Raw genomic sequence first — 27119 nt, 5'->3', positions numbered from 1 at the left:
TTGACAGGAAAGGGCTTAGATACCATCGTCTTCGCTGCTGTTGTCGTTGTAGTGGTCTTGGCTGGACGGGACTGCTGTGGTGCTGGAGGCTTATAGGGGTTGAATGTTAAAGCCCTATGGAGGAGGGAGTCTTGATGAGACTTCCTCCACCTCTCAGCGGCATGTTCCACATCCTTAGGCTCGAAAAGAACAGACCCCTCCATGGAGGAATGTCTGAGCCTATTGATCTCGGTGCTAGGGACCTTCTGATGGAATCTCTCAGCTACTGCATGCCGATGTTTCAGGATGGTATTTGCCCACAAGTTCGAGACTTGGTGGGCCAGAAACTCGATCGTGTGAGTACCTGAGAGAAGGAAGGTTTCCATAGCCTTCCTGGTACGTTCCTTGGAGAAATCCTCAGAACGTATCAGGATAGCTAACGTCACCAACCAGATATCGAGCCACGAAGTAGCTTGCATAACACACTTCGCGACCTTCTCCAGATTGAGGATCTCGGCTGCAGAGAACGAGCCCTGCCGATTGGAGTCTCTCTCAAGAGGGACTCCCCTGGTTAGCTCTTCCAGCGAGTGGTGAAGTGGAAGAGCTAAACAAGGCTCCTCTAGGGTCTCAAAGTACCTCCTCTGCAGTACGTGAGGAGGTGGGAGGAGCTTGTTGGTGGTACCGGAACGGTTGGAGGAGGACATCTTGGAGAGCTGTTGTGAGATCTTGTCCCTGGTACTCTTTACCCCTTGAGACCAGGGCAGGGCTGCACTGGTCTTAGAGGGCTTTTGACTACCAAAGACGTGGTCTAAGACCGTGTCTTTGACCTCTTGAGGAGGGATCTCTAGGTCGAAAAACCCGTTGAGAGCCCTCATTAGAGTCAGAACTTACCAAAACGCGTGTTCTGACTCTTGCTGGTCTCCTCCTGTAGTATGACTTGCAGCGAAGTCTCCTTCTATCCCCGAAGGCTCTTTCTTGGGGAGAGTCGCGAACATTCCCTGAGTGGCTAGTTGGCTCCATCCTAGTCTTAGTTGAGGACTTAGGCAATGTTTCGAAGTCTTTGGATTCCTTCCTGGGAAGGATGTAAGACTCCAATATTGACGACGGTGGCATGTTCCTTCCAATCCCTGACTGTGTGGACCTCTCAGCGCGAAGAGATGTTACCTCCATTGGTGCAATGGGGGAAAGTATCTCCTTGCGTGATTCCCTTGGAGAAGGGAAATCTTCATCTGGAAGGGAAGGAGAGGCAGTCTGAGGAATAGAAGGAACTTGCCTCGAAGGTCTGCGTGGAGTCAGTTTCCTCCTTGGGGAAGTGACCGCGTCTAGAACTCCTCTTTTTCTCTTCAATGGGGTAGAGGAAGCCATGGTTCCATGTCCCAATTCAGAGAGGACAGGCTTGAAAGCCTGCGTTACGGCTTTGATCAGGGCACCGAACCGGGGCTGTTGGCTGACAGACAGTGTCTGTCAGACATACCCCTTGAAGGGAAAGGGATTGAAGGATTCCTGGGAGGAGTCACTGTAATTGGTAGGTTCGCCTGTGGTAGATTTGGGATCCTGAACCCCTCTGGAAGTTTCCCTTCTCCAACAATGCGCGGTGGTATGCGCTCGAGGGGAGGGGAATGAGGCGATGGCAACCTTGCCAGACGTCGTTCTTTGAGATGTGTATGCTCGCGCATGGGAGGATATTGACGCTCGCGCGAGGGAGAATAATGGCGCTCACGCAGGGGAGAATATCAGGGCTTGCGTGCGGGAGACTGGTGGCGCGCACACAGGAGAATCACGAAGAGCGCACAGGAGAATCATGAAGAGCACGCGAGTGTTCGCGCGCATCTGTTACAGCCGTAGGAAGTTCAAGCGCAGGAGAAAGCCCCCTAGCACGCGGGTGCGCAGTAGATTTCTGCAGGGCGAGAGGGAAGAATGTGGCGCGCATCCCTAGGAGAGGATTGACGAGCATGCGCATGGCGTACGTGCATATCCTTGTGGATGCGCGCGGGAGAAGGCTGGCACGCAGGTGAGTGCTGGCTGAAGGCAGCATGGCTGACTTGACAGTAATCCTTCTATCAGGAGAAAGTTGGCGCTCAGGTTTTACCTGGCGCGTAGGATGGCGCGCAGCATGGCGCGCAGGAGAGTAAGATGTAGAGCGCGTATGTGCACGTGCAAGAGAATGTTGCGCGCGGGAGAGCACTGTTGCACAGGAGATCGATGGCACGCAGGTAATTTGCGCAGGTGAGTGTTGGCGCCCAGATGGGCGCTGGCGCATAGGAGATCGTTGGCATGTAAGCGCAGGGCGCGTGGGCGCGGTGTGCGCAGGCGAGCCCTGGCACGCAGGAGATCGTTGGCACATGTGCGCATGAGGGCGCAGGCGCGTATGCGTATGCGCATGTTGGCGCGTACGCTCTTCATGACCTGTGTTAGGGTAAGAAGGAAGATCAGCGCGTAGTAATAGGGCCTGACGAGCTACTAATGAGCGCTTGTCAGGTTTCATGGGGACGTAACGCGTAGGTTGTTGGCGCGCAATAGCACGTTTAGTTGGAGCCTTGTTAGGCCCATGCAGGAACAGGGACGGCAGGTCTGTCGGGTGGAAGGTCAACGTGTCCTTTAAAAGAACGACCTTCCACCGAAGGAGATCACGAACGATCTGCAGAGAGGTCAAGGACCAATGTAGTTGCAGTGACGGATGATCGGTCTAGAGGCTCCTCTGCGGGGGACTGCATAGAAGACGTTGAACCAAAGAGGCGCTTCCTCACCGCAGGTGAAGGAAGGCCTCTATGGCGAAGAGGAAGGCGAGCCTTCTGACGGATGTGCCCTCTGGGGGCCGTTGGATCAGCAAGCTGACCTTCAGCAGTCCTCCGTAGAGGAGTCTCTGTAAGTGAACTCCCCCGAGGGGGAGAAACACTAGCAGGAGAGACTGACGATGGACTTAGTTTCCCCCTCGTAGGTTGATCAGGAACGGGAGAAACTAAGCCGTCAGCTACCGTAGAGTCTGGAGTGGAAGAGGAGATGTGTGAAACTGCATTCGATACCTCTGACACCACAACGTCGACAAGAGACAGAGGATCAACCTCTGAAAGTGACGACGATTGCTTGACAGCAGCACCCAATCGGATGTAGTTAAGCAAAACCTCCTTGGAGGGCAAACCCGTAAGCCCCAAGGAGGACCAAAGCTGAAACAAAGAGGTTAGTGACATGTCCTCCCCCGAGGGGAGAGGTGGAGCTGCTTCGCTAGGGGATGCAACGTCATCTCTCGAGACCTGATGTTGGTTAACAATTAATTGGTCTACGCTACCACTCGATGGTCTCTCGAAAGAGACCGAGCGAGTGGGAGCTTCAGAGGAGGTTTGGGCAACGGAAGAAGAGGCCTTGGGTTTTTCTCCCTTCGAAGCAACCTTCGAAGGATAAATATCCCGTTTGGACTTCTTCTTCCATCGTCGCAAAAACCTCTCCCACTGGGAGGCAGACCACTCCCTACACTCACTACACTTGTTGATACTATCACACCGTTGGCCCCTACAAGAAGGGCAAAGGGCGTGAGGATCAGTCTCAATCGCCGACATGAACGTTCCACAGGGGTAGTCGGGAAAACCAGGGCAGGTGCGCATGATCGCAGAGGCCAACTTCACATACACAGAAACTAGAAAAAGAAAGAACAAAAGCAATTAAATGGCTGCCAATATGACGGCGAGGATGAGAGCGGACACGTCCGACCACCATCCGAGCCGAGAGCAAAGTGAGGTCAAGCACAGGTATATGAGAGGGGGGTGTAGCAAGCTACCTTCCCCTACCCCCATCGTTAAAAATTAATGGCTCGTCATTTCAGCTACGCCGAAAGTAATAACCCTATTAAATAGCGTGGTTTGTATTCTAGTTACGGAACAAATCTGTTTTAATGTTATTATTGTTTTTAAAACATTTTATTTTAATTGTTCATTGCTTTTCTTGTACTTTATTTATTTCATTATTTCCTTTCCTCACTAGGCTATTTTTCCCTGTTGCAGCCCTTGGGCTTATAGCATCTTGCTTTTCTAACTAGAGTTGTAGCTTAGCAAGTAAATATAATAATAATAATAATAATAATAATAATAATAATAATAATAACCTGCTCTGGAGATCCAAATGCTACTGTCCTACTAATAACAAATGATGTGAATGCAGAAGAAATCAAGGATATGCAGTAAATGCTACTAGCGCTACTAACACTAACGCTATAAAAAATATCAAATATTACCCCCATTACTAAATACTGTTCTATATAGGAATTACAAAATAAAGTATGATTATAAAAACAATTATGCATATACTGTTATGAACAAATATTAGCAAAGGATAGGGAACCACATTAAATGCGATGCTATAAATTATATCAAAGCATTAACATTGTAACTAAAAAGCTACATCCTATACAATTACTACAATCACTTCTAAAAACTGAAAAACAAACTGTTCGACTTTTGTCTGGTTTGTTTACCTGTGAGATGGATCAAGCCATGTGCTAACGACTTGTCCCCTTCTTGATGGGACTGTTACTGTGCCTGTTCAGGGAGAACTGGTTTTTGTTTCATAATGGTAAAACTTTTCACTTCTTTGAAGGAATAGCAATGAATTTTGGGTAAGAGTCATTAAAATAAAATTAAATTTGCAAATGACCTAAGTCACAGGTATCAAACTTGAGCTAAGCGAGAAATTTATAAGCTACTTTGTGTGAGCCCAGTGGGTCAAACATTATTTTGGTTAATCGGCCACTACTAACGAAGAATAAAACTAAGGTCACTTACCAGAGCTCATTTAAATATAAAAGGAGAAACTAGGGTAAAGCAGAGAATGAATTACGAAGCTTACTCAATAAAAGCACAATGCTAAGTTAATTCATTCTAGAAGACTAGAGCAAAACCATAATGAAGGGAGTTACCTGGCATGCCACATTTCATGGAGACAGTGCTGTACTGTATTCCAACTGTAATGGTCACATATCAAAACAGAAAACATGAATTCTTAAGCAACCTGTTTCCCCTTTTACATATAAGTTAGGTCATACTAAACACATCACTTTAGCATTTCACACAAAAATTAAATCCTTATCATATCACTAACCAATGAACATGTCACCAACATTTGTTTGAGTGAATCTTGTGGGTAACATACGGCTGTCCATACATGTGAAAAATACCGCCTTTGGCTGAAAGGTAAAGGGGAAAAATTGGTAAACCCATAATGTAACTGCCAGGTTCAGTGCAATGCTATAAAGCAAAAATAAAAAATGTTAATAGATACGTAGGTATAAAACAGAACAATAGGCATTGTTAAATGACTACAGTACAGTATCACAGTACATAAGGATATTGTTATCTCAACAGGAAAAGGCCTTCTGATTGCAGTAAACTACTCATTTGGAAGTATTTAGATAAGAATGTGACATTTGAAGTTCCCATCATTTGAGATAATCTCTAAAGTCATTAGGGATAAGATTATAAAAGTACTAGGGAATTTTTTCAAGACCAGTACACCTGTTCATGCAACCTTTCACTATAGAGTAATAGTGTGAGAACATATACATTACTGTTGAAATACTTCATTCAAGTTTTTTAAATTTTTCAAATTTTTAAAAAGCAGGAACCTTTAAACACTTTAGAATGTATTAAAGAAAAGATATACAGAAAGCCAATAGTAAAAGTAGAGGATTCTTCTCATGTACTGTATATTGTTTTATGCTGAAAAAGTATCATTTGGTTCTCAATAACATCCTTCAGTGATTTTAATTGCAATATTGTATACTGTACGATGTTTATACTACACTAGTTGTTTTGCAATCACACTAATAAATTTCATTTCATTTTAAGTTTAAAAATGCTATGCCAATCAAAACTACAACAATTAAGAAACTTAATGTAATCACAAGAATCCTTTTCCTGTCGAGATTACAGTATAGTAATGTACAACAACTAAGGGTAGACATACGAGTAACTCTAACCCCATTGAAAACAAAACAAAATTAATATGATTTATATTTTTCCTAATTATACAAACCTGCATCCTTTAATTAGGAATATGACTTCAGCAGAGCTGGAACGGCCATTAAATGATAAAGTACAGTAAATACTGTAGTTGCTTATCACCAACCCGACAGGTTGAGTAACCCTAACTTTGGCCTAGGACAGTGTAACCTAAAGGACTCAGGTTTGTATAGATAGGAAAAGTACAAATTACTCTTAGAAATTTGTGATTTGTGCCTACACGATACAAACCCTCGTCCTTTAACTAGAAGACTCATCCTGAGGTGTGGAAGTCCCTATAACCAAATCTGGCTGGTTAACTAACCTGGGAGATATCAATATATTATTGTCCTGTAGAGGAGTGAAAGTCGTGAGTTCTCTTTAAAAGAGATTAATTTGAATATTTGGAAAATTCTTAGAAAGGAAGTCTTGGTTTTAGATTTCTTGTTTGAACAATGTAACTATCTTTTTTTATATTTTATTTTGCCACTTGGTAGTCCTTGGCAACTGCTGTAGTTTACCTTTGTTCTGGCAAGGTATATTTAAATCAGTCTACCTTGATTCTCACTGATTACAGGTAAGTGGAGCATTAAAGAAAAGTTAACTTTTTATATTATTAATTGTGTTTAACACAAAGGATATTTTAATTAATTGGAACCTATTGTATCTAGCAGCATGCTTTTTTATTTCTTTCGATAATTTTTTGTATAGATTTTGGAACTTTTCTTTGACATGAGAGACACATATCTTGGTGATATATGGCCTGGACCACAATCTTCAGACTCATATGCGTCTTGCAATGTTGTGATCGCCCACAAGCTATCTTAACTAACATCTGAACATGTACACTTACAGTGTGTCATTATTCCACTCTCCTGCCAAATGAAGAATGTTAGAATGTGTCTGAGAAGATACCTACGTTATATGTGTCAGTTGCATGGCTGTCATATAATTTATTTCTTACTTTTATTTATACAGTTAATTTTACATTATTAATTACTAAATAATTCATATTCTATAACTCTAATCAGATGTTGCAAATTTTTACCTTTACTATTACCATATATTTTTACATATAAGATGACCCAAAATTTATCCATGAAAATTGGTGGTCATCTCATACAACCGATATGAAAATCACACCTTGAATTCCAAGTGATGTTTACTGGTAGGATAGCCTAGGCCTCGGTACAATAACCGATAATAAAGATAACCAAACCAAAAGTGCGTGTGGTATTTATGGTGATCGTGCAGCTCGTGCACGCGGATGAGGGTCTCGTGGAGGAGAAGGTGGTCGACTAGAACCTCGACTAACCTTCTTTATGCTTATGTATGAATGAGGTTCTCGTTGCTTAGGAAATCAAGAAAACCAGCTGGAGGTCTCAACACCTATAGCAGAAATCTTTAGCGTATCTTTTGTCATATGTAGGTATGGCGATGTTTGTGTGGGTGAAAGCAATATAACCGAAGAATCTAGGGAGCATCTCAAGGACAGATATGTGCAAGGACAGCACTCGACTTCCTGACAACAGCGTTCATGTCTGGGCTCGTGCAAAAAGGAGCATTAGCAGCAGGGGCTTGAGCTCCTGTACCTTGTACCTCAACGGCTTCCCGACGTTCAGGTTTTAGTACAGAGTTGTTCCTCCTACAATATCATGAAGAGGAACCAAGCTTATTCTCAAGAGACTGTTCAATCAGTTGTCCTGTGGTTTGGTGACTACTACTTCTTCCTCGGGGCAGCAGGCGTCACATCCAAAGGGTCAGCAGGGGAAAAAGAAGGTGCAGAAACAGGCAAGACGACAGGAAAAGACGAGTGCAGACACTTCTACTCCTTCTTTACAGATGGCAAGGTTTATTAGGCTGGCAGCAAACTCCTCGCTACAGAAAAAGAAGATTCCTCTGCTGCAGCAAGCAAGGATATCGCAAAGGGTGCCATACTACGTCTTCACTCTGAAAGTGGTATAGCCAAAAAGAAGGGCTCAGCAAGGGAAAACTTCTGGGACCTAGCACCAGCTAAAACCTTCAAAAGTTTCTTTGCTGACAGGGCACCATCAACTCCTAAGGAAGGCCACATCTTACCCAAATCCAAGTCCTTGCGAGAATCAGTGTCATATGTTACAACAATGGTAGTACTTTTAGAGAGAGGCATGGGAGTATTACCTTCACTAGGAGAAGACAATACTCCTGTCTCTATCAAAGCACTCATTGAGTGTGTGGTGGGGTCTTCCTTCCCCTTACAAAATCCTCTGGAGGATCCTGGACCGGGAGGAAGTCAAAAGAGACTCGGTGGGTTTCACAAGTGAAGCTGGAAAGAAGGTACTAATGAGTTTCTTCAGCATGAGCTTGGTCATTGCCAAATCCAATTCCAATGAATATCTCTTAGAATTCTTCTTCCTCTTCTTAGAAAACTCTGCCCAATGAAGAGGTGGCCACTCTCTAGACTCATCTCAGGGGAATGACTACGAACAGTATTGCCCCCTGAAAAAACAACAAAGCTGATGAGGATCCCCATCTGGCTTACTCATATACCGGTCACAATTCTGACTGGGCTTGCAGGAAAAAGCCGAATGTCTACCCATGGAGTACCCATCATCAGCAAACAATAAAATAATATTCAAACACACTAAAGAGAAACAAAAGAGTTTTAGACAGCCAATGCAGGACATGGACAAGTACATTAGAGCAGCACCACAAAAGAAGTCAAAGTGAGGGTTGTTCCACCTACCGGGTGTTTGGGGCCTACCTACCACCGGGCAGGCAATTGAGTTTACCTCATTTAACATTTAACAGCTGTTCCAGCTTTACTGAGGTCATACTCCTATTAAGGGATCAGGTTTTGTATTCTGTGTAGGGACAAATAAGGGATTTTGACGTAGGAAAAATCTATTTCTGGGCGAGGGACCTGTGCCGCCCAGTGAATAAGCTCCTATTAGCACTTATTCTTAGGTAATTTACTGCTAAATATACCAGAGAAAAAATGTAAAGGAGTGCTAGGTTGACTAGCTCGCTCACCTATTGGTGTCGGTATGGAATTGGGTGTATAATCCAGAGGTCCCGCACCATTTAGATTCATCCACGACAAAGACCCCCAATAGAGGAGAGCCGCTCAACCTCACTCGGCACCACCAACTCTGCATCCGCTCAGAACCCAACTCCTTAGCACCCAAAGTTTGGGGACTCCAAGGGAGAGGAGCTGGGAGGGTTCACTGGGCGGCACAGGTCCCTCGCCCAGAAATAGATTTTTCCTACGTCAAAATCCCTTTTCTGGGCTTGAACCTGTGCCGGCCAGTGAATACATACAAGAGAAATGTCACCAAACTTGAAAAATAAAGGAAAAAACATAAACACAAGGGAAACACAAGTTACTTTAATCAGAGTTGAGTGCCAAAAACAACTATAAAGGTACCTTAAAAAGAACATAAATCCACTTGGTAGAACAATTGACAAAAAAGGTAAGGTATAATAATGCCGTGAGTGATGATATATACAGATACTCAGGAGTCATAAAATTAACAAATATAGGAATAGTAACCAGGTGCGAAACCAACGAATACAAATAGGGTATAAATGAGGCAGGTAAGGGGGAGAGATAAAATGACAAGGAATTAACATGTGAGTTACCTGGGGGTAACTACGCTCCCTGCAGCTACCGTAGGAAATTTAAGGGCTTCCAAATGTTTAAGATAGTGTTTCTTGAACACTGACGGTGACTTCCACCCTGTGTACCTAGAAAGATCCGTAAAATTCATGTGGTGAAAAAAGTTCACCGAAGTAGCAACTGCTCTAATATCATGTGCAAGAGGAAAAGAGTCAGGGTTAGCTTGTTTAATAAAATACAAAATTTGTTGCCTGATCCCTTTAATGGTAATGGTACCGCCTTGTTCTCTAACGAATAGAGGCCCGGAGGAGTTAGAGGAGGTCCGGGATAAATAAGACTTAAGAGCAGTAACAGGGCACAGAGACGGATCTTGCGTGAGGGGAACAATTTTCCAGGAGGACCATCTGTTCTGAGGGTCTTCGTTCTTAGCTAAAAAGAATTTGTTAGGTGAAAGAAGGACCTCTCCCGAAGGAAGGAACTCAATATGACCCGGGTCTCTTGACAAAGCTGCCAGTTCAGAAATTCTTGCCCCGGAAGCCAAACTCACAAGGAAAAGTGTTTTCCTGAGAAGGGGAATATAATCACAAGAACTGTTAATGGTATCAGAAGCCAATTTGAGCACATCATTAAGGAACCAGGTAACCGGGGTAGGACGAGTAACCGGTTTCAGTCTGGCACAGGCTTTCGGAATTGAAGCTAACAAAGAGTCGGTTAAGTCTATGTTAAAACCCACTAGGAAGATCTTTTTCAAAGCAGATTTAATAGTGGTGATAGTATTGGCTGCCAGACCTGATTCTAATAAAGTTCTAAAGAAAGTGACTGTAAGGTTCAAGTTCATACAGTGTACGTCTGAGTCTATCAGAAATTTAGCCAACTTTTTAACTGCAGAATCATATTGGCGGATGGTGGAATCCCGTTTATCTGATTCTAGGAACAGGGTGTTTCGAGGATCGATATTGGCACCATGCATGGCCGCAAACTTCATGAAGTCCATAAAGTTAGGGCGCTCTGAATGTTTGAGAAAGCGTACACAACGCGTGTTTGTACTATCTGAGACAGAACCGGATTGGGTATCGGGTGAGGATGTAGTCTCAACTCTCGCAGGAGAGGGTACCAATTGCTCTTGGGCCAGTTGGGTGCGACCAAGGCTACTCGTCCCTTGAAGGATCTCAGTTTGTCTAGGACTTTCAGTAAAAGATTCACCGGGGGAAAGAGATAAATCCTTTCCCAGTTGTCCCAATTCTGTGACATGGCGTCTGTGGCGTAGGCCTGAGGGTCTAGATTGGGAGCCACATATACTCTCAATTTGTGGTTGGACTCCGTGGCGAAGAGGTCTACTTGGAGACCCGGAACCCGAGAGAGAATCCACCGGAATGACTTTTGATCGAGTGACCATTCCGACTCTAGAGGGGAGGTCCGGGACAGGGCGTCTGCAACTACGTTCCGGACTCCCGCCAGGTGGACAGCTGAAAGATGCCAACGGTTCGAGGCTGCTAGGGAGAATATGGCTACTAGAACATGGTTCAGAGGCCCTGATTTTGATCCGCCTCTGTTGAGGCAGCGGACCACCACTTCGCTGTCGAGAACCAGACGAAGGTGTTGTCTCTTGGATGGAGAGAGACGTTTCAGGGTTAGTAGAACTGCCATGGCCTCCAGCACATTGATGTGAAATTGGCGGAATAAGGGAGACCAAAGACCTTGAACTTTCCTGTGCTGAGAATAGCCTCCCCAACCTGATAGGGATGCGTCCGTGTGAATGATTAACTTCGGAGGCGGAAATCGAAGGGGAACTGACTTTGACAGATTGCTGGCCTTTGTCCAAGGTAGAAGTCTTTCCCGGAGAATGGGAGGAAGGCGGACTTTCCTGTCCCGGAGCTTCCGATTCGCCCTCGAACGCCAGACACGATTGATATCTTTCAACTTCGCTTTCAGAAGTAGATCCGTCACTGAAGCAAATTGAAGGGACCCTAGGATCCTCTCTTGGAGCCGTCTGGAACTCATTTTGTCTTTGAGAAAGCGTTTGGTGTTCATTGCAATCTCTAACCTCTTGGGTTTGGGAAGACACAGAGTGTGAGATATAAGATCCCATTGCAGGCCGAGCCATTGGAACTTTGATTTCGGAAGAAGACGGGACTCCTTGAAGTTGATCTGAAAGCCTAGAGATTGAAGGTATTGGATGACTTTGTGAGTGGCTTTTAGGCAATTTTGGGAGGTGTCTGACCAAATGAGCCAGTCGTCCAGATAGGCTACTACTTGAATCCCTTGATTTCTGAGTTCCTGAACAGCAACTTCTGCTAACTTTGTGAAGATCCTTGGGGCGATGTTGAGCCCGAAAGGCATCACCTTGAAGGAGTAATTTTTGTTTCCTAGGCGGAAGCCTAGATACGGACGGAAGTGTCTCGCTATCGGAACGTGATAATAGGCGTCTGTAAGATCGATAGAGGTGGTGACGGCCCCACGGGGAAGTAAGGTCCGCACCTGCGAGACGGTAAGGTGTTTCGTTTCTTGTATGGCGTTCTTTTGTAACAGGTCCTGGACAAACTCGACTAGGTCCGGAGTGGAATGCTGATGAAATCTGTTCGGTGGAGGAGGTCCTTGAATCCAACTCCACCCCAGTCCCTTGGAGATGATACTGAAAGCCCAGGGACTGAACCTCCATTTGTTGCGGAAGGCATAAAGCCTCCCCCCTACCCGCTGCACCTCAGTATTGGCTTGAGGAGTTGCCTCCACGTCCGCCTCGGAAGTTCTTTCCTTTGCGAAAGAATCTACCCCTACCTCTGTTCTGGTATGAACCACGGTGGTAGCCTCTACCTCTGTTATAACCCTGGGAAGAGCCTTGAGCTTCATAAGATTGGTTAAAGGCTGGAGAGGTGGTGGAGGCACCGGGAAGCTGGCTCTTAGGGAACAGAACGGTGACGTAGTCATCCGAGGAAGGAGCCTGAGAGGTGGAAGGCTGTGCAGGAACAGCAGGAGATGGTGGGAGAGGCTGCCGGAAAACGGACGAGCTACTTTGCTGTTGCCGGAACTGAGTGGAGGTATACGGGCGGAGCTTCTTCCTACCACGGGCTTGGTAACTTGCGGGATCATATTTCCGCTTAGGAGTCAAACCCCAACGGGCTTTAAGGCTCTGATTAACTCTTGTAGCTTCTGTCAAGACTTCCTTCACAAGATCCTCAGGGAAAAGATTTGGACCCCAACAAGAGGACCGGATAAGTTTATTCGGTTCGTGCCTAATAGTCGCCTCAGCCAGGACGTGTTTGCGGCACCTACGTTTAGCAAGAGCAAAGTCATATAGGTCAAAGTACAAAGACTGCAAAGTAGCCTTATTGAGAGACTTAAAGATACTCTCAGTATCATAAGTTAAGGCTATCGACTCCGTAGAAGTGGCCAAGTTCAAGGTTCGACCAACACGTAGGCGGGAATCATACTCCTGTTTAATAAGGGATTCCGGGAGACGGGGAAGCCGTTCACTAAAAATTACTGACGCACAGTCCGCTGTCAGCTTGCCGGAAGTAAAGGTGGTATGGACATTGTCCCAACACTCATTATCTGAAGGAAGAAGGAGGGAGATCGGATCTACCTCTCGGATGGGAGGCAAGGGCTTCTCCTCCAGAGCGTATTGAAAGGCAAGCTCTGCAATCTTAGTGACGCATGGAGTCACGGTATTCTTGTCCATTAAGAACATTGTAAATGAACTCTTATGAGGCGTCAACATGGTATTGGTGCAACCTATGTCATTTAGAAACCTAGCCCAAACAGATTGGGCTTGTTCCTTTGGGAAAATGACGGTCTCTTTAGGGACCTTATCCAGCCGAACCAGAGCTTCCTCGGTAAGCCTGGCATAACCATGAAACGGAAATGCGAGACCAGGAGGAAAGAATTCAAAGTCCTCTAGTGGACGAGTACCAAGACCTTCCAACGTTAACATCCTGTCTGAGAACGGGGAATGAAGAGCCATGCGCCAAGGGTTATTCTTGGTAAACGGAGGAAGCTTAGAGGCATCCGGGATGAGAGAGCTTTGAACTTGCTCCGGAGCACCTTGCTCTAATGCCCCAAGTCTCTGACCAATGTTAGAAAACATCGTGTCCATCTTGGCCTGCATTTCTGACACAATCTTAGATTGCATCTCTGACACAATGCGAAGCATGGCTGATTCGGAAAGGCCCGGGTTAGGAGCAGAAGTGGCGGATTGTACTCCCGGGTCGTGAGACTTAGAGGAGGAGCCGGAAGCCTTAGATGATGGGTTTGCTTTCGTTTTAGAACCATGGGAAGCCTTGTGGGGCTTACGAGCTTTTGGCAAAGTTCTAGATTTAGATTTATCTTTGGGGGGAACCGGGTGTGATCGGTGAGACGAATCGCGGTCCCCAGAAAAACCATGAAAAGAAGAGAGATCAGATGAAGAAGAAAGAGCGGGGCTGGGGATAGGAATCTCAGTGCTAAAAAGGAGTTGGGTTCTGAGCGGATGCAGAGTTGGTGGTGCCGAGTGAGGTTGAGCGGCTCTCCTCTATTGGGGGTCTTTGTCGTGGATGAATCTAAATGGTGCGGGACCTCTGGATTATACGCCCAATTCCATACCGACACCAATAGGTGAGCGAGCTAGTCAACCTAGCACTCCTTTACATTTTTTCTCTGGTATATTTAGCAGTAAATTACCTAAAAATAAGTGCTAATAGGAGCTTATTCACTGGCTGGCACAGGTTCAAGCCCAGAAATATAGTAACTGAAGGAGAATCAAATAAGTGTTGCATTTCTTAGAGATATTAAAAGATGAGATGTTTCACTGTTAATAACAGGGTTGCATGCTGCTGCAAGTGAAACTAACAAATCTGACCTTTGATCAAGATTGCACAGGCGCACAATATGTTGACTTCAATGGAAAACTACACATAACTATGCTTCAGAAGTCTCTTTGTCTGTTTCAAAAAGCAGAGATAATTTTAGAAACAAAACTAACATAGCTAACTAAAATAAAAGCACGTGTCATAGAATTTATCAAGCAAAGGCTTCTGAAACAAACGAGATGGTAGAGTTTGATACTACAGAAATCCAACATTTATTTTCTTTCATTAGAAACTGTAATCATTAATGATTTTAAGGAACAGAAGTTGTAATAGGTTCAAATAAAAAAAATAGGACAGGTTATGCATACAATAAGCTTACTTTTATCTAAACATAGAAAATTTATTCTATTGAATAAAATCAATTGGAATACATAAGAAAAATTATTAATCCCAATAATAGCAGTATTCTTCTCCTCTCAAACCAGACAATATTTTCAACTAACTGCTCTATATGATGTTAAGTAAAAAGGGTTTTTGACGAAGGAAAAATCTATTTCTGGGAAGAGGCCTATGACGGCCGGTGAAAAGGGTCCTTCTTTACACTTTTCTAATATAAATCTTCCAAATATACTAGAGAAAGATAAAAGCATGGAATGCAGAGGTTACTACCCTCGCGCGAACACCTTGTTGGCGTCGTGTATTTATCAAGGGCGTGTGGAAACCACTATTCACAGGCTGTCTTCCATTTAGATAATCCCTTCATCAAAGGGGAGGGCCGTGACAGGCCCTAGAGAACACAGTTGGACTACCCCACCGACACCTACTACGTGCGCCCTCCAGGTCATCCTTCTGTTTTGGACTTGCCCGCTAAGTCGTTAATTGTTTTGTTCGGTGTTTTTCGCAAGTGATTGTCATTAATTCAACATGACTGACGTTGCTCAACTATTGATTTTCATTCTCAGAACAAGTGGGAAATGCTGGAATGGTAATTACAATTTCTGAATAACTGTACTAAAAGCAATCAAAATACTAATAAAATATCACAAACTTCTTAAGAATTTTTTATTTTTCCTAACTATACCAACCAAAGAAGTTTAATAGGAGTTCAGTGATGCTGGGACGGCGGGTAAACTTTTAACGAGGTAAACAACGGTTGACTGTAGGTAGAGCAAACTACACTTTGACTTTTAACCTAAGAACAGTGAGGTGGTCAAGGCTGGCAGTGTAACATGGTCTCTGGTTTGCACGGCTATGAAAAATACAATTAATTAAAAAATTTGTGATTTCTTCCTGCATGTAATACAAACCTTCAATCTTTAATATGAAGACTCATCCTAAGGAGAGAAGAATCTACTAGAACCATGTCTGGCTGGTTAACTTACTCAGGAAATGTCAATGTACTCTGGTCCTGTAGAGAACCATGAAGATGTCACAGGTGTTAGGTCAAGTTCCTACCAGAAACTCGTACGCAGTCACTGAAGAATCTATATCCCTAAGAATATGAAGTCTAAATGTATAGGCATATGAGAAATGGGTGTGTATACAGTAGACCTACACTCCATCAATCCTCCCCTTGTACAGGATGGGGAAGACACTTCAATACAAACCAAATTATAATGAAAAACTATTCTGTTGCATAGCTTACCTGCATCTAGCATCAGGCTCAGCAACACACTGGCACAACTGCTGTTCCCCAAGGGTAAAGAAGAAAATGGCCGGAAATTTTTAACTTTCTTACCTATCTCAGACAAGATCCTTCTTTTCCCTAGTGGGAATGAGTCTCACTATACAGTACAACCTGCTGAGCAGCTACTACAGATCACAGGGTAAAAGTACACAGGAACTTGTGGGTACAGTATACAGTAATCCATAAGGTACAGGACGATGAAGATTGTCTGATGCTCCCAGATTCTCTGATGCTCCCAGAGTCATGCTTTCAGCACTTGCGCCACGGCCAGATTCTTGTTGAAGGCTTGGGTAAAGCCGATTCTTTTAACTTTGTGAGCCTGTGCCCTAGACAGTTAAACTGTAAACTCTCTGGAAGCGATGTAAACGTGCCTGACGGTCTCACAAAGTCAGAATGAGACTGTATTCTTGGATATAGGTTTCTTAACCTTCAAGTTCTGAGTAACAACCTCTGGTGCTCTGGTCTGAAGCACAAAATTATCTTGATCTAGAAACCTCACAGGACAGAGAAGCAGGTCCTCCCGATCACGTCACAACTTGGAGAGAGGAGATGGGGAACAACTCAAACTTGGAGTCATAGACTGCAGGGTTCTGGGACTTGACCATGAACTCCGGGACAAACGCAAAGGAGACCATCTTCCATCTTTCGGAATGACTCGTGGCATAGGAGATACCCTACAATTTTCCCACTTTCTTTGGCAAGGCTAAAACTAGCAAGAAGATGGTCTTTATGTCAAATCTTGATCAGATTCTCTCCTCAAGAGTTCATACAGCAACCACTTGAGAAAGCTTCAAACTTTTGTGACATTCCACTCTGGTAGTCTGAGTTCTCTAAGAGGGCAAGAATGCTTGAAGCTTCTCATGAGCATGATAACTCCCATAAAGGGGAGACTGAGCAATAGCCTTTCACTGCAGAAATTGAGAGTAGCTTCTCTTGATGCAAAAACACAAAGAAATCAGCAATCAATTGCAAAGAGGGTCCAACTGGAGAAGTATCCAGTCTACAAGACCAATCGCAGATGGCCCACTTTCCCTGGTAGACAGCAGGTGAGAATTTTTGCAGATACCCACACATTTCTTTTACACGGCATCGCAAAAAGCCTTCCGCTTAGAGGTGAAGCTGGATAGTTGCCAGGAAATCCAGAAATCATTCAGCGTGTAGCCACTTGAGACCCACCTAGGTCATCATGATATTCAAAGTTTGTTAACATTTTGTTGATGACCCGATGTATCAAGCAGAAGGGTGAAAAGGCAAAAGCATCTAGGTTGTTCCAGGGATGTTGGAAGGTGTCCTTCATAAGAGAACAAGTCGATTGATGAAGAACCCCTGTGAGAGAAAAGCCTTTCCACCACTCATAGAAGAAGAGACCACAACGCTCCTACCACCTGCACCTGGCGACTGAGGGTGTCTGCTAGTACTGTACATTCTTTTTGCCTGGGATGAACCCTGCTGACAGCTCTACTGTGTTGTCAGATGCTAAAGGGTGTGCCTGCTTTGCCAACTAGCAGAGGGACTGTGAGAAAGCTCCTACTGGGTTGTTGACGTAAGCAATTACAGTAGTGTTGTTGCTCACCAATGCTAACGAGTGCACATCTTCAACAGGTTGATGTACAGAGCCTTTTTCTTTTCAGACCACAATCCATAGGAAGTCTGGTCCCTCAGGTGTGCGATCCAGCCACCTTGGTAGCCTCTGTAAACAGCAGCAGCTATGGAGGCAGGGAGTTGAGTGGAACTAACAGATGGGATGGATTGGTGTCTAGTGACCAATGATGCTGCAGCCCCACTATAGCCATATCTGGTGGGGGCACCCCTGGGGCATGAGCTTCTCCAGCAACAAAAGATATCCAAAAAAACATTACCAATGAAGAACCTGAAGTCGTTCATCAGTCAGAAACTGTTGCGCAACCTTTCTGAGTCTATTTATGTTATTGTATCATGGAAACACTCTCGCTGCTGCCGTGTCTATCACAATTCTCACATACTCCATTCTTCTCTTCGGCATAAGACTTGACTGCTTCCAATTGACTACAGTCAACAGAATGTGGCAAAAGGAAAGAAGCTTGTCTCGATGTTGGAGAACGGCCAATCATCGAAATACCTCAAACGGCGAACTCCGTTTGAGTGAGCCCAAACCAAGAAAGTGAGCATTCAAGTGACCACCTGGGGATTGGTAGGCAGTCTAAAGCACTAGTACAAAACTTCCTTGAGATCGAAGCACAATTACTTTCTGTTGGCTTAAAAGATTAGTAATTGATATTAGAAAATAAGCATCCTTCAGGACCACAGATAGCATAAAGCATTCCTTCCTGATAGTTGCACAAACACTGCTTGCTATTTCCACCCTGAAGAATATTTGTAGAACAAACTTATTCAAAGGAGAGAGGTTGATGACTGATCTCCATTCCCTGGTCAACTTCTCCACATGTAACAGCCAACTGTAGAAGCCATTGTAGCACATTTTTATCCATATATCCTATCACTTCTGACACAAGCCTTCAGCAATTTCAGAGGGCATGTCTGGAATGCCATCAGAAAGCGAGTGAGGGGAGGGGGAGAGCTGGTGAAAGGTAGGCAGTATCTGTCCAGGAGGACTTTTACCACCCAACTTTGCTGATGTCATCACCAAATTGATCAATGGCTTGACAGGCATCCCCCTACTCGCAACAGCAAGTGGAGGGATAGCCAACCTTAACGTCCCGGACTTTCCCCTCTTCCCACCTCTACCTACCCTCTTGGCATGGCTGGGTTTGGATTGGAAAGGGGGAACACTGTTTGCTCCTTTTAAAGAAGTTTATTGATATCAATAAGGAGATTTACCAGCACAATAAGTCTAGCTTCTTTCTAAGAGGTGGAAGGAAATGTAACAGCAGATAGTAATCTGTGGGTTACTTTCAGCTTCCTCAGCACTAACTTAGTTGGTTGACTTGAAGAAGCCTAGGAGTGGTTGACTTCAAAATACCTTGACCCCTGAAAGTCACTGATCATTAGATCAAGGAGTCATGACCCTCCTTCCTCCATTTCTTGACGATGGTCACAACATCCTTCTGCTGGAAAAAAACTGTTTACTCCAGTACCAGTGCATTCCTAAGGAAGAGTGCCACACCTGTCCCACCTAGCAGGTGAAATGAGAGGCCACTGCATCCCTTCTCTTGAGGACCCTATTAGCCCACTGGTTTGCCAGGAAAGATGCATGGAGGCTTGCCATGGAAGTGGGTTCCATGGCATCACATTCAGAGGCTGAGGACGAGGTGCCTCATACTAGAGTCTCTCCATATTGGACCCTGTTGGTAGAGCTGTAACTGCTGGATCTATAGGAAGAGGCAATAGTGCTGCTTCTCCTGGAATGTAGAACCAATGATGCCAATTCAGTGGAGGCAAAATCTTATTCGAGCAGCTAGATTTTATGGAGTTTTCTGGTCCCACGATCTGAGACTTCACTCCTCTCCAGTGTGACTTAAGCTACAATAGAAGCAAGAAGCCTCCTTAAAGTTTTTGAGGTTCCTGATGAGGAAAAGGACCTTGACGAAGGTAGACTGTCTCAGGATTCTGGTAATGTGTCCGAGTCATGTGCATACGGGTCAAAGACTTCCCAAGATACCGCCCCCCTCATGACGGGAGGACTTGACACAAGCCACTGTCTGTTCCCCTTACCTTTGGAGTACCTGTACTTGGTCACTGGACCAAGCACGGTCCCAAAACGGATCTCCTCAGCAAAGGGAGGAACCAAAGAGCGTAGTCTGGATTCTGACGGCGAGCTACTCTTAGAGCTCCTCTACACAGAGAGCATGACACAGAATGGCCCAAGGACATGTTCGGCGAGTACCTATTCTTGGTCAAAGCAGGGCTCCAGTGAGAGTCACACTGACGTGACTGACCAAGCCTCTCGGTGCCCTGACGAGCATCGAGAATGGAGCCTAGGCGTCTTAGGTTTCTTGTTAACGGAGAGTAATCCGTCCTGCCAAAAGAGGCATCCTCATGACTCAGAATGATTGTGGCAGGTTGGACGATCTCGATGGATTGACGAATCAAGGCTCAAAGGAAGGCTGTGTGACTTCTGCCGGTGACGAGAAGAAACAGGAAACTGACAATCGGAATCCTTTCCAAAGCTTGAATCCAGGTCTTGGAATGTAGAAGTGTGTGGGGTCCTGACATTTAATGTTGGAACATGGGAAGTCATCCAAGCAGGAGACCTGATGAAAGGTATTCTAGCACTAATAGTCACTGAATGACGAATCTTAAGAAGACCGGGTGCATGCAGACTGCAACAGTGGAGTCTTGGTGGAAGGAGATTGAAAGCCAGGAAACCTGGTGAATGGAGAACAAGTGCAAGGACTCTTTGCGTAAGGACACCAATAAAAAGGAGACCTGCTGCTTCTGCCTGTTGGTTATTCTTGTGGAGTTTGTGTGTGTGGTGATGGTGTGCTTGGTAATGGTGGATATGGTATTCATACACATGGTGATTGTGCGAGTGGAGAATGACCTCATGGAGAATGGTCTCGTGGAGAAGGTGTGTGACAAGGACAACCACGATCTACCCTTGGCTTATGTCTACATAAAAAAGGTTCTTGTCATTCCACTGAACGAGAACAATGACCAGAAGTTTCCTCTCCACCTTTTGCAGATCTCTTCTGGGCAGCTTTCAAAGGTCGAGGCGGTGTTACCGAAGTGTCTCGGGTGCGTCTTGAGGAAAGAGAGGGATAAGGGCCAGTAGCAGTACCATGAGCCTCTGTATCTCATACTGAAATGCTTTCAAAGGGGAGGTCTGGGTTTGGCAGAGCACTACTCCTCCCATGAAATCATAGAGGTATCAGATGATGTCTAGAGAGAATCACTACAATCCATCATCTTGTGCTTTGGTGACTTCTTTTTCAGGGAAGCAGGTGATAAAGAAGGAACAGGAACAGGAAAGGTGACAGGGGAAGGCAAATCCGCATTTCGTTTCCGTCGTGGATTTCTGGGCTGTTGGCGACCTCTCTGAGGCAGGTGAACAAGTGGGAAACTCCGCAGCAGCAGGATAGGACTTGCCAAAGGGCGGCACATCATGTTACTCTTCTGCAAAAGGGGCAACCAAAGAGGAGGTTGCAGTAACAGGAGACTTCTTAGTCCTAGCAGCAGCTAGCACTTTGAGAAGTCTCTCAGCAGATAACGCCCTATCAAAACCTTGATTCAAATCCTTGTGAGTGTTATCAACAGGCAGTATATTAACAGGGGTATTACCTTTGCTGGGGGAAAACAATATTCCTGACTCCAAAACATACCCAGAGGTCATGGGAGTCTCTTCCTTCTCCTTACAAATTCCTACGGAGGACCCAACCCCAAAGCAGGCTTAGCTCCCAAAGAATGGAAGGAGTTATAGTTTCTTTTCCATTAGCTTGGATGTTGCCATCAGATGCCAATGAGTCTCTCTTCAGACTTCTTCCCTTTCTTTGAAAACTCTACCCACTACTAGGGAGACCATGCAGTGCATTCTTCACAAGGGGACCCCTACAAGCAGTCATCCCCCCTGCAAATATAACAGAGCTGCAGGCAAAGTCAAAATGAGGTTTACTCTATCTGTTGGGAGGGCAGGTCCTACTACCTCCCACCAGACAGTCAACCATTGTCTATCTTTTTTAAAGTTTAATAACCGTTCCCATCTTCGCTGAAATCATACTCCTATTAAAGCTCTAAGGTTTGTATTACATGTAGGAACAAAAAGAAAAGGCTTCTCTTTGGGTTATGTAATTGAGTTATGCAATTGAGTTATAACTATGAATATTTTAGGGAATGTCAAATAGAACATGACAAATAGAACATGAAAAATTTACAGTAATTTGTATTTTTCCTAACGATATAAACCTTGAACTCTTTATTAGGGACTATACTTTCAGCAAAGCTGGAAGACTAGCATTAAGATTTTTAGTGAGATGTAACAACCACACCTCTAGTTAGGGGGGGTAGGGGTGTAGTACAAGCTAACCCCCACTAGCATATACACACCTGTGATGCCACGTCACTTTTGATTGCATGCAGGACTTGCAGGAGGATAGGTGTTGGCAGGCAAATTTGTATAAAGAGGTCAAGGTTTCTATCGTTAGGAGAAATACAAATTACTTTAAATTTGTCACTTGTTCCGACACTAAATACAAACCCTTTCGCTCTTTATTAGGGAAGACTCGTCCCCTAAGGTGGGTGGGCCTTAGGAAGTCCTAACTCACTAGCTGGCTTTTGACCCGGGCTTTTCCCCCACTTCAAGTGCTACGCACGTATAAGGGGGGAAACCGTGACACCTTGCTAAAACCCATGTACAATAGAACAATTTTGCGACCTGAGCAATCTGTGTGATTGTATGATACTAGTATTGCTGTTCTCTTGAGGTAGCACCTCAAGCTCCTCACTGGATAAAGTAGCAGTTGATCTGGACCACTGATTACATTATGAAGACTCACAATCTGGAAGAGTCCGAATCCAGGATCAGCTACTTCCGGACGAAGCCGAGCATTACCTCTCCCCATCTCTTTGAATGGGAGACGTCGTAGGAAAGGCCATGGAGTTCACTAACTCTCTTGGCCGAGGCCAACACGAGCAGGAAAACCATCTTTAGAGTCAGTCAAAGATCTGATGCCTGGCGTAATGGTTCATATGAGGCTCCCTTCGGAGACCAAAGGACACAAACCACATTCCATGGAGGTGGTCTAACTTCCAACTGAGGACAGACAAGCCCGATACTCCGTATGAGGAGAGACAACCCCAACGAGGAGGAAATATTAACTCTTTTTAATCTAAAGACGAGGCTAAAAGCTGAGCGATAGCCTTTCACCGCCGAGGCCGAGAGGAGTTTTTCCTCCAGAGGGTATACAGTACAAGGAACTCCACTATTGCTTGAATAGTGGCATCGAGGGGGAGATACCCCTTCCATGACACCAACCACAGAAGACAGTCCACTTAGCCTGGTAAACAGTAGCTGAAGATTGCCGGAGGTATTTGGACATCCTCTCCGTGTGAGATACTGGATAGTCTTCCGGCGTCAGGATGTAAGGAACCTACGGCCTTGTGAAAGATGTTCACGTATGGTTGTTCTAGTAGATCGTGTCGTGGAGAGTTCTCTTGGGACTTTTGCCAGCAGCTGAAGAAGGTCCGGGAACTATTACACATGATGCCATAGTGGAGCTATGAGGGTCATTGCTAGATTGGAGGATGATCATGTCTTGTTAAGCACCCTTCTCATTAGGCAAAACAGGGGAAAGGCATAGACGTTGATATTGTCTAACTGCTGTTGGAATGCATCTTGCCAAAGGGCCTGGAGATCCGGGACTGGTGAATAGTAGAGTTGGAGTCTGTTGGTCAGTGACGTCCCGAATAGGTTCACAATCGAGGAAGCCCACAAAGTCAGGATTTTGCTGGCTACTAGATGATTCAAAGACCACTTGGAATCCCACTATCTAAGGCACTCTGCTCAGGTTGTTCGTGAGCACATTCCTTTTCCCTGGAATAAGGCGAGCAGATAAGGACACCAAGTTGACTTCTGCCCATCTTAGCACCTCCAATTCTAGATGGCAAAGGTGCTACAAAAAGATTCGGCCTTGCTTGTTTACTTAAGTCACTACCGTGGTGTTCTTGCTCATCAGCATCACTGAGTGATGCACCATGAACTGATGGAACTGCTGTAGGGCTAAGAAGGCTGCCCTCATCTCTAAAAGATTCATGTGCTGGGACCTTTCGGACTCTGACCAGAGCCCGGAGGTTGTGTGATGCAGCATATGTGACCCCACTCTTCTTTTGATGCATCTGAAAAGAGCATCAATTCTGGGGGAGGGATCAGAAGGTCGACCCGTCGGCAGAGATTCTCGTCTGTCCCCCACCACTCTAGGTCCGTCCTCTGCTCGGGCCCCATGGGGACCAGTAAATCCGGAGAGTCCTCTGTTGAACATGCCTGGATTTTAACTGCCATTGAAGCAATGAAATATGTAGGCAGTCATTGCAGATTAGTGGTTCCAGGGATGATAGTTGACCTATGAGACGTAACCACTGCTGGGCAGGGAGAGTGTTTTTTGAAGAAAGGGACTTCCCACTTTCTTCGGCCACTGGATCCTTTCGTCTGAAGGGAACACTTTATGTAGGCTGGTGTTGGTGATAATGCCTAGGTATACTAGTCTCTGTGATGGAAGCAGGGATGACTTTTTGAGATTTACCACAATTCCCAGATCGTGACAAAACGTGAGGAGTCTGTCTCAGTGTTGAAAAAGGGTAGCCATCGAGTGCTAAGATCAGCCAGTTGTCCAGGTATCTTAGGAGACGGATGCCGATCCTGAGGGCCCAGGTTAACACTAGGTTGAAAACTCTTGTTAAAACCTAAGGTGCTGTTGACAGGCTGAAGCACAGCACCTTGAACCGGTATTGTTTGTTGTCATGGATGATCCTTAGACACTTACTTGATGATGAGTGTACTGGGATCTGGAAGTATGTGTCCTTGAGGTCCAACGTGCATGATGAAGTCCTGGGTTCTTACTGCTTGTCTGACAGTGTCTACCGTCACCATGCTGAGCAGAGTTTGTTCAGGGCGGAGAGGTTGATGACAGGTCTCCAGCCTCCAGATGCCTTTTTCATAAGAAAGAATTGACTGAAGAAGCCTGGGGACCCATCGAAGACCTCTTGGAGAGTACCCTTCTCCAACATGGTTAGGATTTTGGCCCTGGGGGCCAGCTCCTTCACAGATCCGTTTGTGTAGGAGCTCGATGAAACTGGACGCAGAGTCAATGAAGGGATAGTTTGCATGAACAGAACGCATTACCCTGAATGAATCACGGAGACCGTCCAGGTCTCGCCCCCGCGGGGAACAACCTTGACTGCTAGCTCTTCCTCCTCTGTTGGTCCTGCTTCCCTTTGGCTGTTCCTAGGTAGGAAAGGGCTTCTTGAACAAAGCCTTGGGAGAGCCTGAACTCCTGCTGCTTACTTGTGGTCTGGACATCTGTGGATTCCTCAGTGGAGAAGCCACTTCGAAAGACCTAAGTGGTAATGGCCCTCTGAAGGATAGAGTCTTAGCTCGACTTCCTCCATCGATTAGCAGCCCTCTCAATGTCTTTTGCTCTAAAAAGAGACTGACCCTCCAATGTCGAGTTCCTAAGCTTCGTCACCTCTGACTTCGGAACTTGTCTGTAGAACTTTACAATCATCGAGTCCCTTTGCCTGAGGACCAGGCTCGCCCACAGGTTGACTACATGATGGGCGAGGAACTCCACGGTTCTAGTTCCCGATCAATGCTCAGTCCAAACGAGAAGACCCACCCACCCTAGCCATAGGTCGAGCCATGGAGTTGCCTACATGGTGAACTTCACGACTTTCTCCATGTTTAGGTCTCTCCTGCAGAGAAGGTGACTGGAAAGCTAGATAGCTTATTGCAGGAAACCCCTCTTGTTAGGGCTTCGATGGCTGAATCCAGTGAAAGGGCCGACAGGGTCTCTACGGACACCTCGTAGTATCTCCCCTGCTCGATAAAAGGGGGAGGGAGAAGCTTCGTGGAGACACCGGCATGTAGAGAGCTTGTAGTGCGGTGACCAAAGTCGAAGACCTTGGGTCTGGAAAAACTGTGCCGGGCACAGAATCAGGGAACTCCTCCGGTAAAATACCTTCAGAACTCTTTCGGAGGAAAATCCACGTTCACCTCTGAGGAAGCCGGTGTGCACTTCCTCTCTACTTGCAATTACAGCAACTCGAACAGGCCTTCCTTCGATGGACGACCAGCGATACCAAGGGAAGGCCGAATTTGTGACAAGTCATCAACAGAGAGGGACTAACTTGCAGAGAAGGGTGGCGCCGCTTCGCTAAGGGAAGCAGCAATGACCTTCAAACCTAAGGGTTGTTCTGGGATTAAAGGGTCAACACTACTACTCGATCGATCCCCTGAGGAGACCAAGTATGAAGGAGCTTCGGGAAGAGATCGAGGGGTGGAAGAAGAAGGATGAGATTTCTTTGACTTCGAGGATGACCCCGAAGGAGAAGACTCCCTCTTCGACTTCTTACGCCGTCTGCCAAATCTCTCTCACTAGGAAGATAACCACTCCTGACACTCCTCACCGGTGTCGTCCTGGTTACATGGTCGTCCTCAGCAGGCCAGACACAGCAAATGGGAGTCGGTCTCGACCACAGACATGAAGGTAGCACATTTGCGCCCTTCAGGTCCAGGACAAGTCCGCATGATGACCAGAAAAAAAACACTCAAAACCTGGAAAGAGACAAAGAGAAAAAAGATAAGTAAATAATGGCAGTTAGTGTGGGCTGTGGAGAGAGACGAACATCCACTCTCAACCGAGCCAAGAGCAAAAGTGAAGAGAAAACACAGGTGTGTGTGTATGAGCAGGGTAGCTAGTACTACCCCTAAAATCCCCCGCTAAATAGCGGTGGGGTAGTTGCACCTCGCTAAAAGTCTTATGGCTAGTCTTCCAGCTTTGCCGAAAGTATATTCGCTAACAAAGAGCAAAAGGGTGTGTATATTGTGACGTAACAATTAATATTTCATAATACAGTACACTTGAACAAAACTTAACAAATTGATTTTTCTTCATGGCCATTAAAAGGTAGCCAAGTGTGGAATAGCTACTAAAACTGATTAGTGGTCAGATGATACAGCAAACCAAGAAATTTTTGTGGAAATCATATTTCCTCTATTATAGCTGGAAAAGTTCGATGGAAATTGTGGAAGTCTTATTTCCTCTATCATAGCTGGAAAAGTTTGAGTGAAATTTTTTTTAGAAGTTTTAATTCCTTTATCACAGCTGGAAAAGTTCAAGTGAAATTTTTGTGGAAATCTTATTTCCTCTATTATACAGTAGCTGGAAAAGTTTGAGTGAAATTTTTGTGGAAGTCTTATTTCGTCTATTGCAGCTGGAAAAGTTTGCGTGAAATTTTTATGGAAGTCGTATTTACTTTTTTACAGCCGAAAACGTTTGTTTGAAACTTTTTGGAAGTTTTATTTCCTCTATTGTAGCTGGAAAAGATTGGGAAAAAATATAAAACCATTTGCAGAAAACACACGGATGACAGTACTGTACCTGAATGCCTGCCAGTGGGATGATGAAAATGAGAAACTGTTTATGGGCACAGACCATTAC

At 45.2% G+C, this 27119-nt stretch overlaps 1 protein-coding gene across 1 annotated transcript in view; it reads right to left on the bottom strand.

The window, feature by feature from the left end:
* CAHbeta (carbonic anhydrase beta) overlaps positions 1 to 27119 on the bottom strand; it is a 92760-nt gene that overhangs the window by 57756 nt on the left and 7885 nt on the right. The window contains exon 2 of the mRNA XM_068344098.1: positions 5068 to 5152. Within this exon, the coding sequence (XP_068200199.1) occupies positions 5068 to 5152 (85 nt within the window). The remainder of the gene's footprint in view (positions 1 to 5067; positions 5153 to 27119) is intronic.

Source organism: Palaemon carinicauda, chromosome 20 (assembly GCF_036898095.1).
Source record: "Palaemon carinicauda isolate YSFRI2023 chromosome 20, ASM3689809v2, whole genome shotgun sequence".
Taxonomy (NCBI): domain Eukaryota; kingdom Metazoa; phylum Arthropoda; class Malacostraca; order Decapoda; family Palaemonidae; genus Palaemon; species Palaemon carinicauda.
Note: the sequence above shows the minus strand (reverse complement) of the source record. Positions and strands in the feature narration are given on the sequence as shown.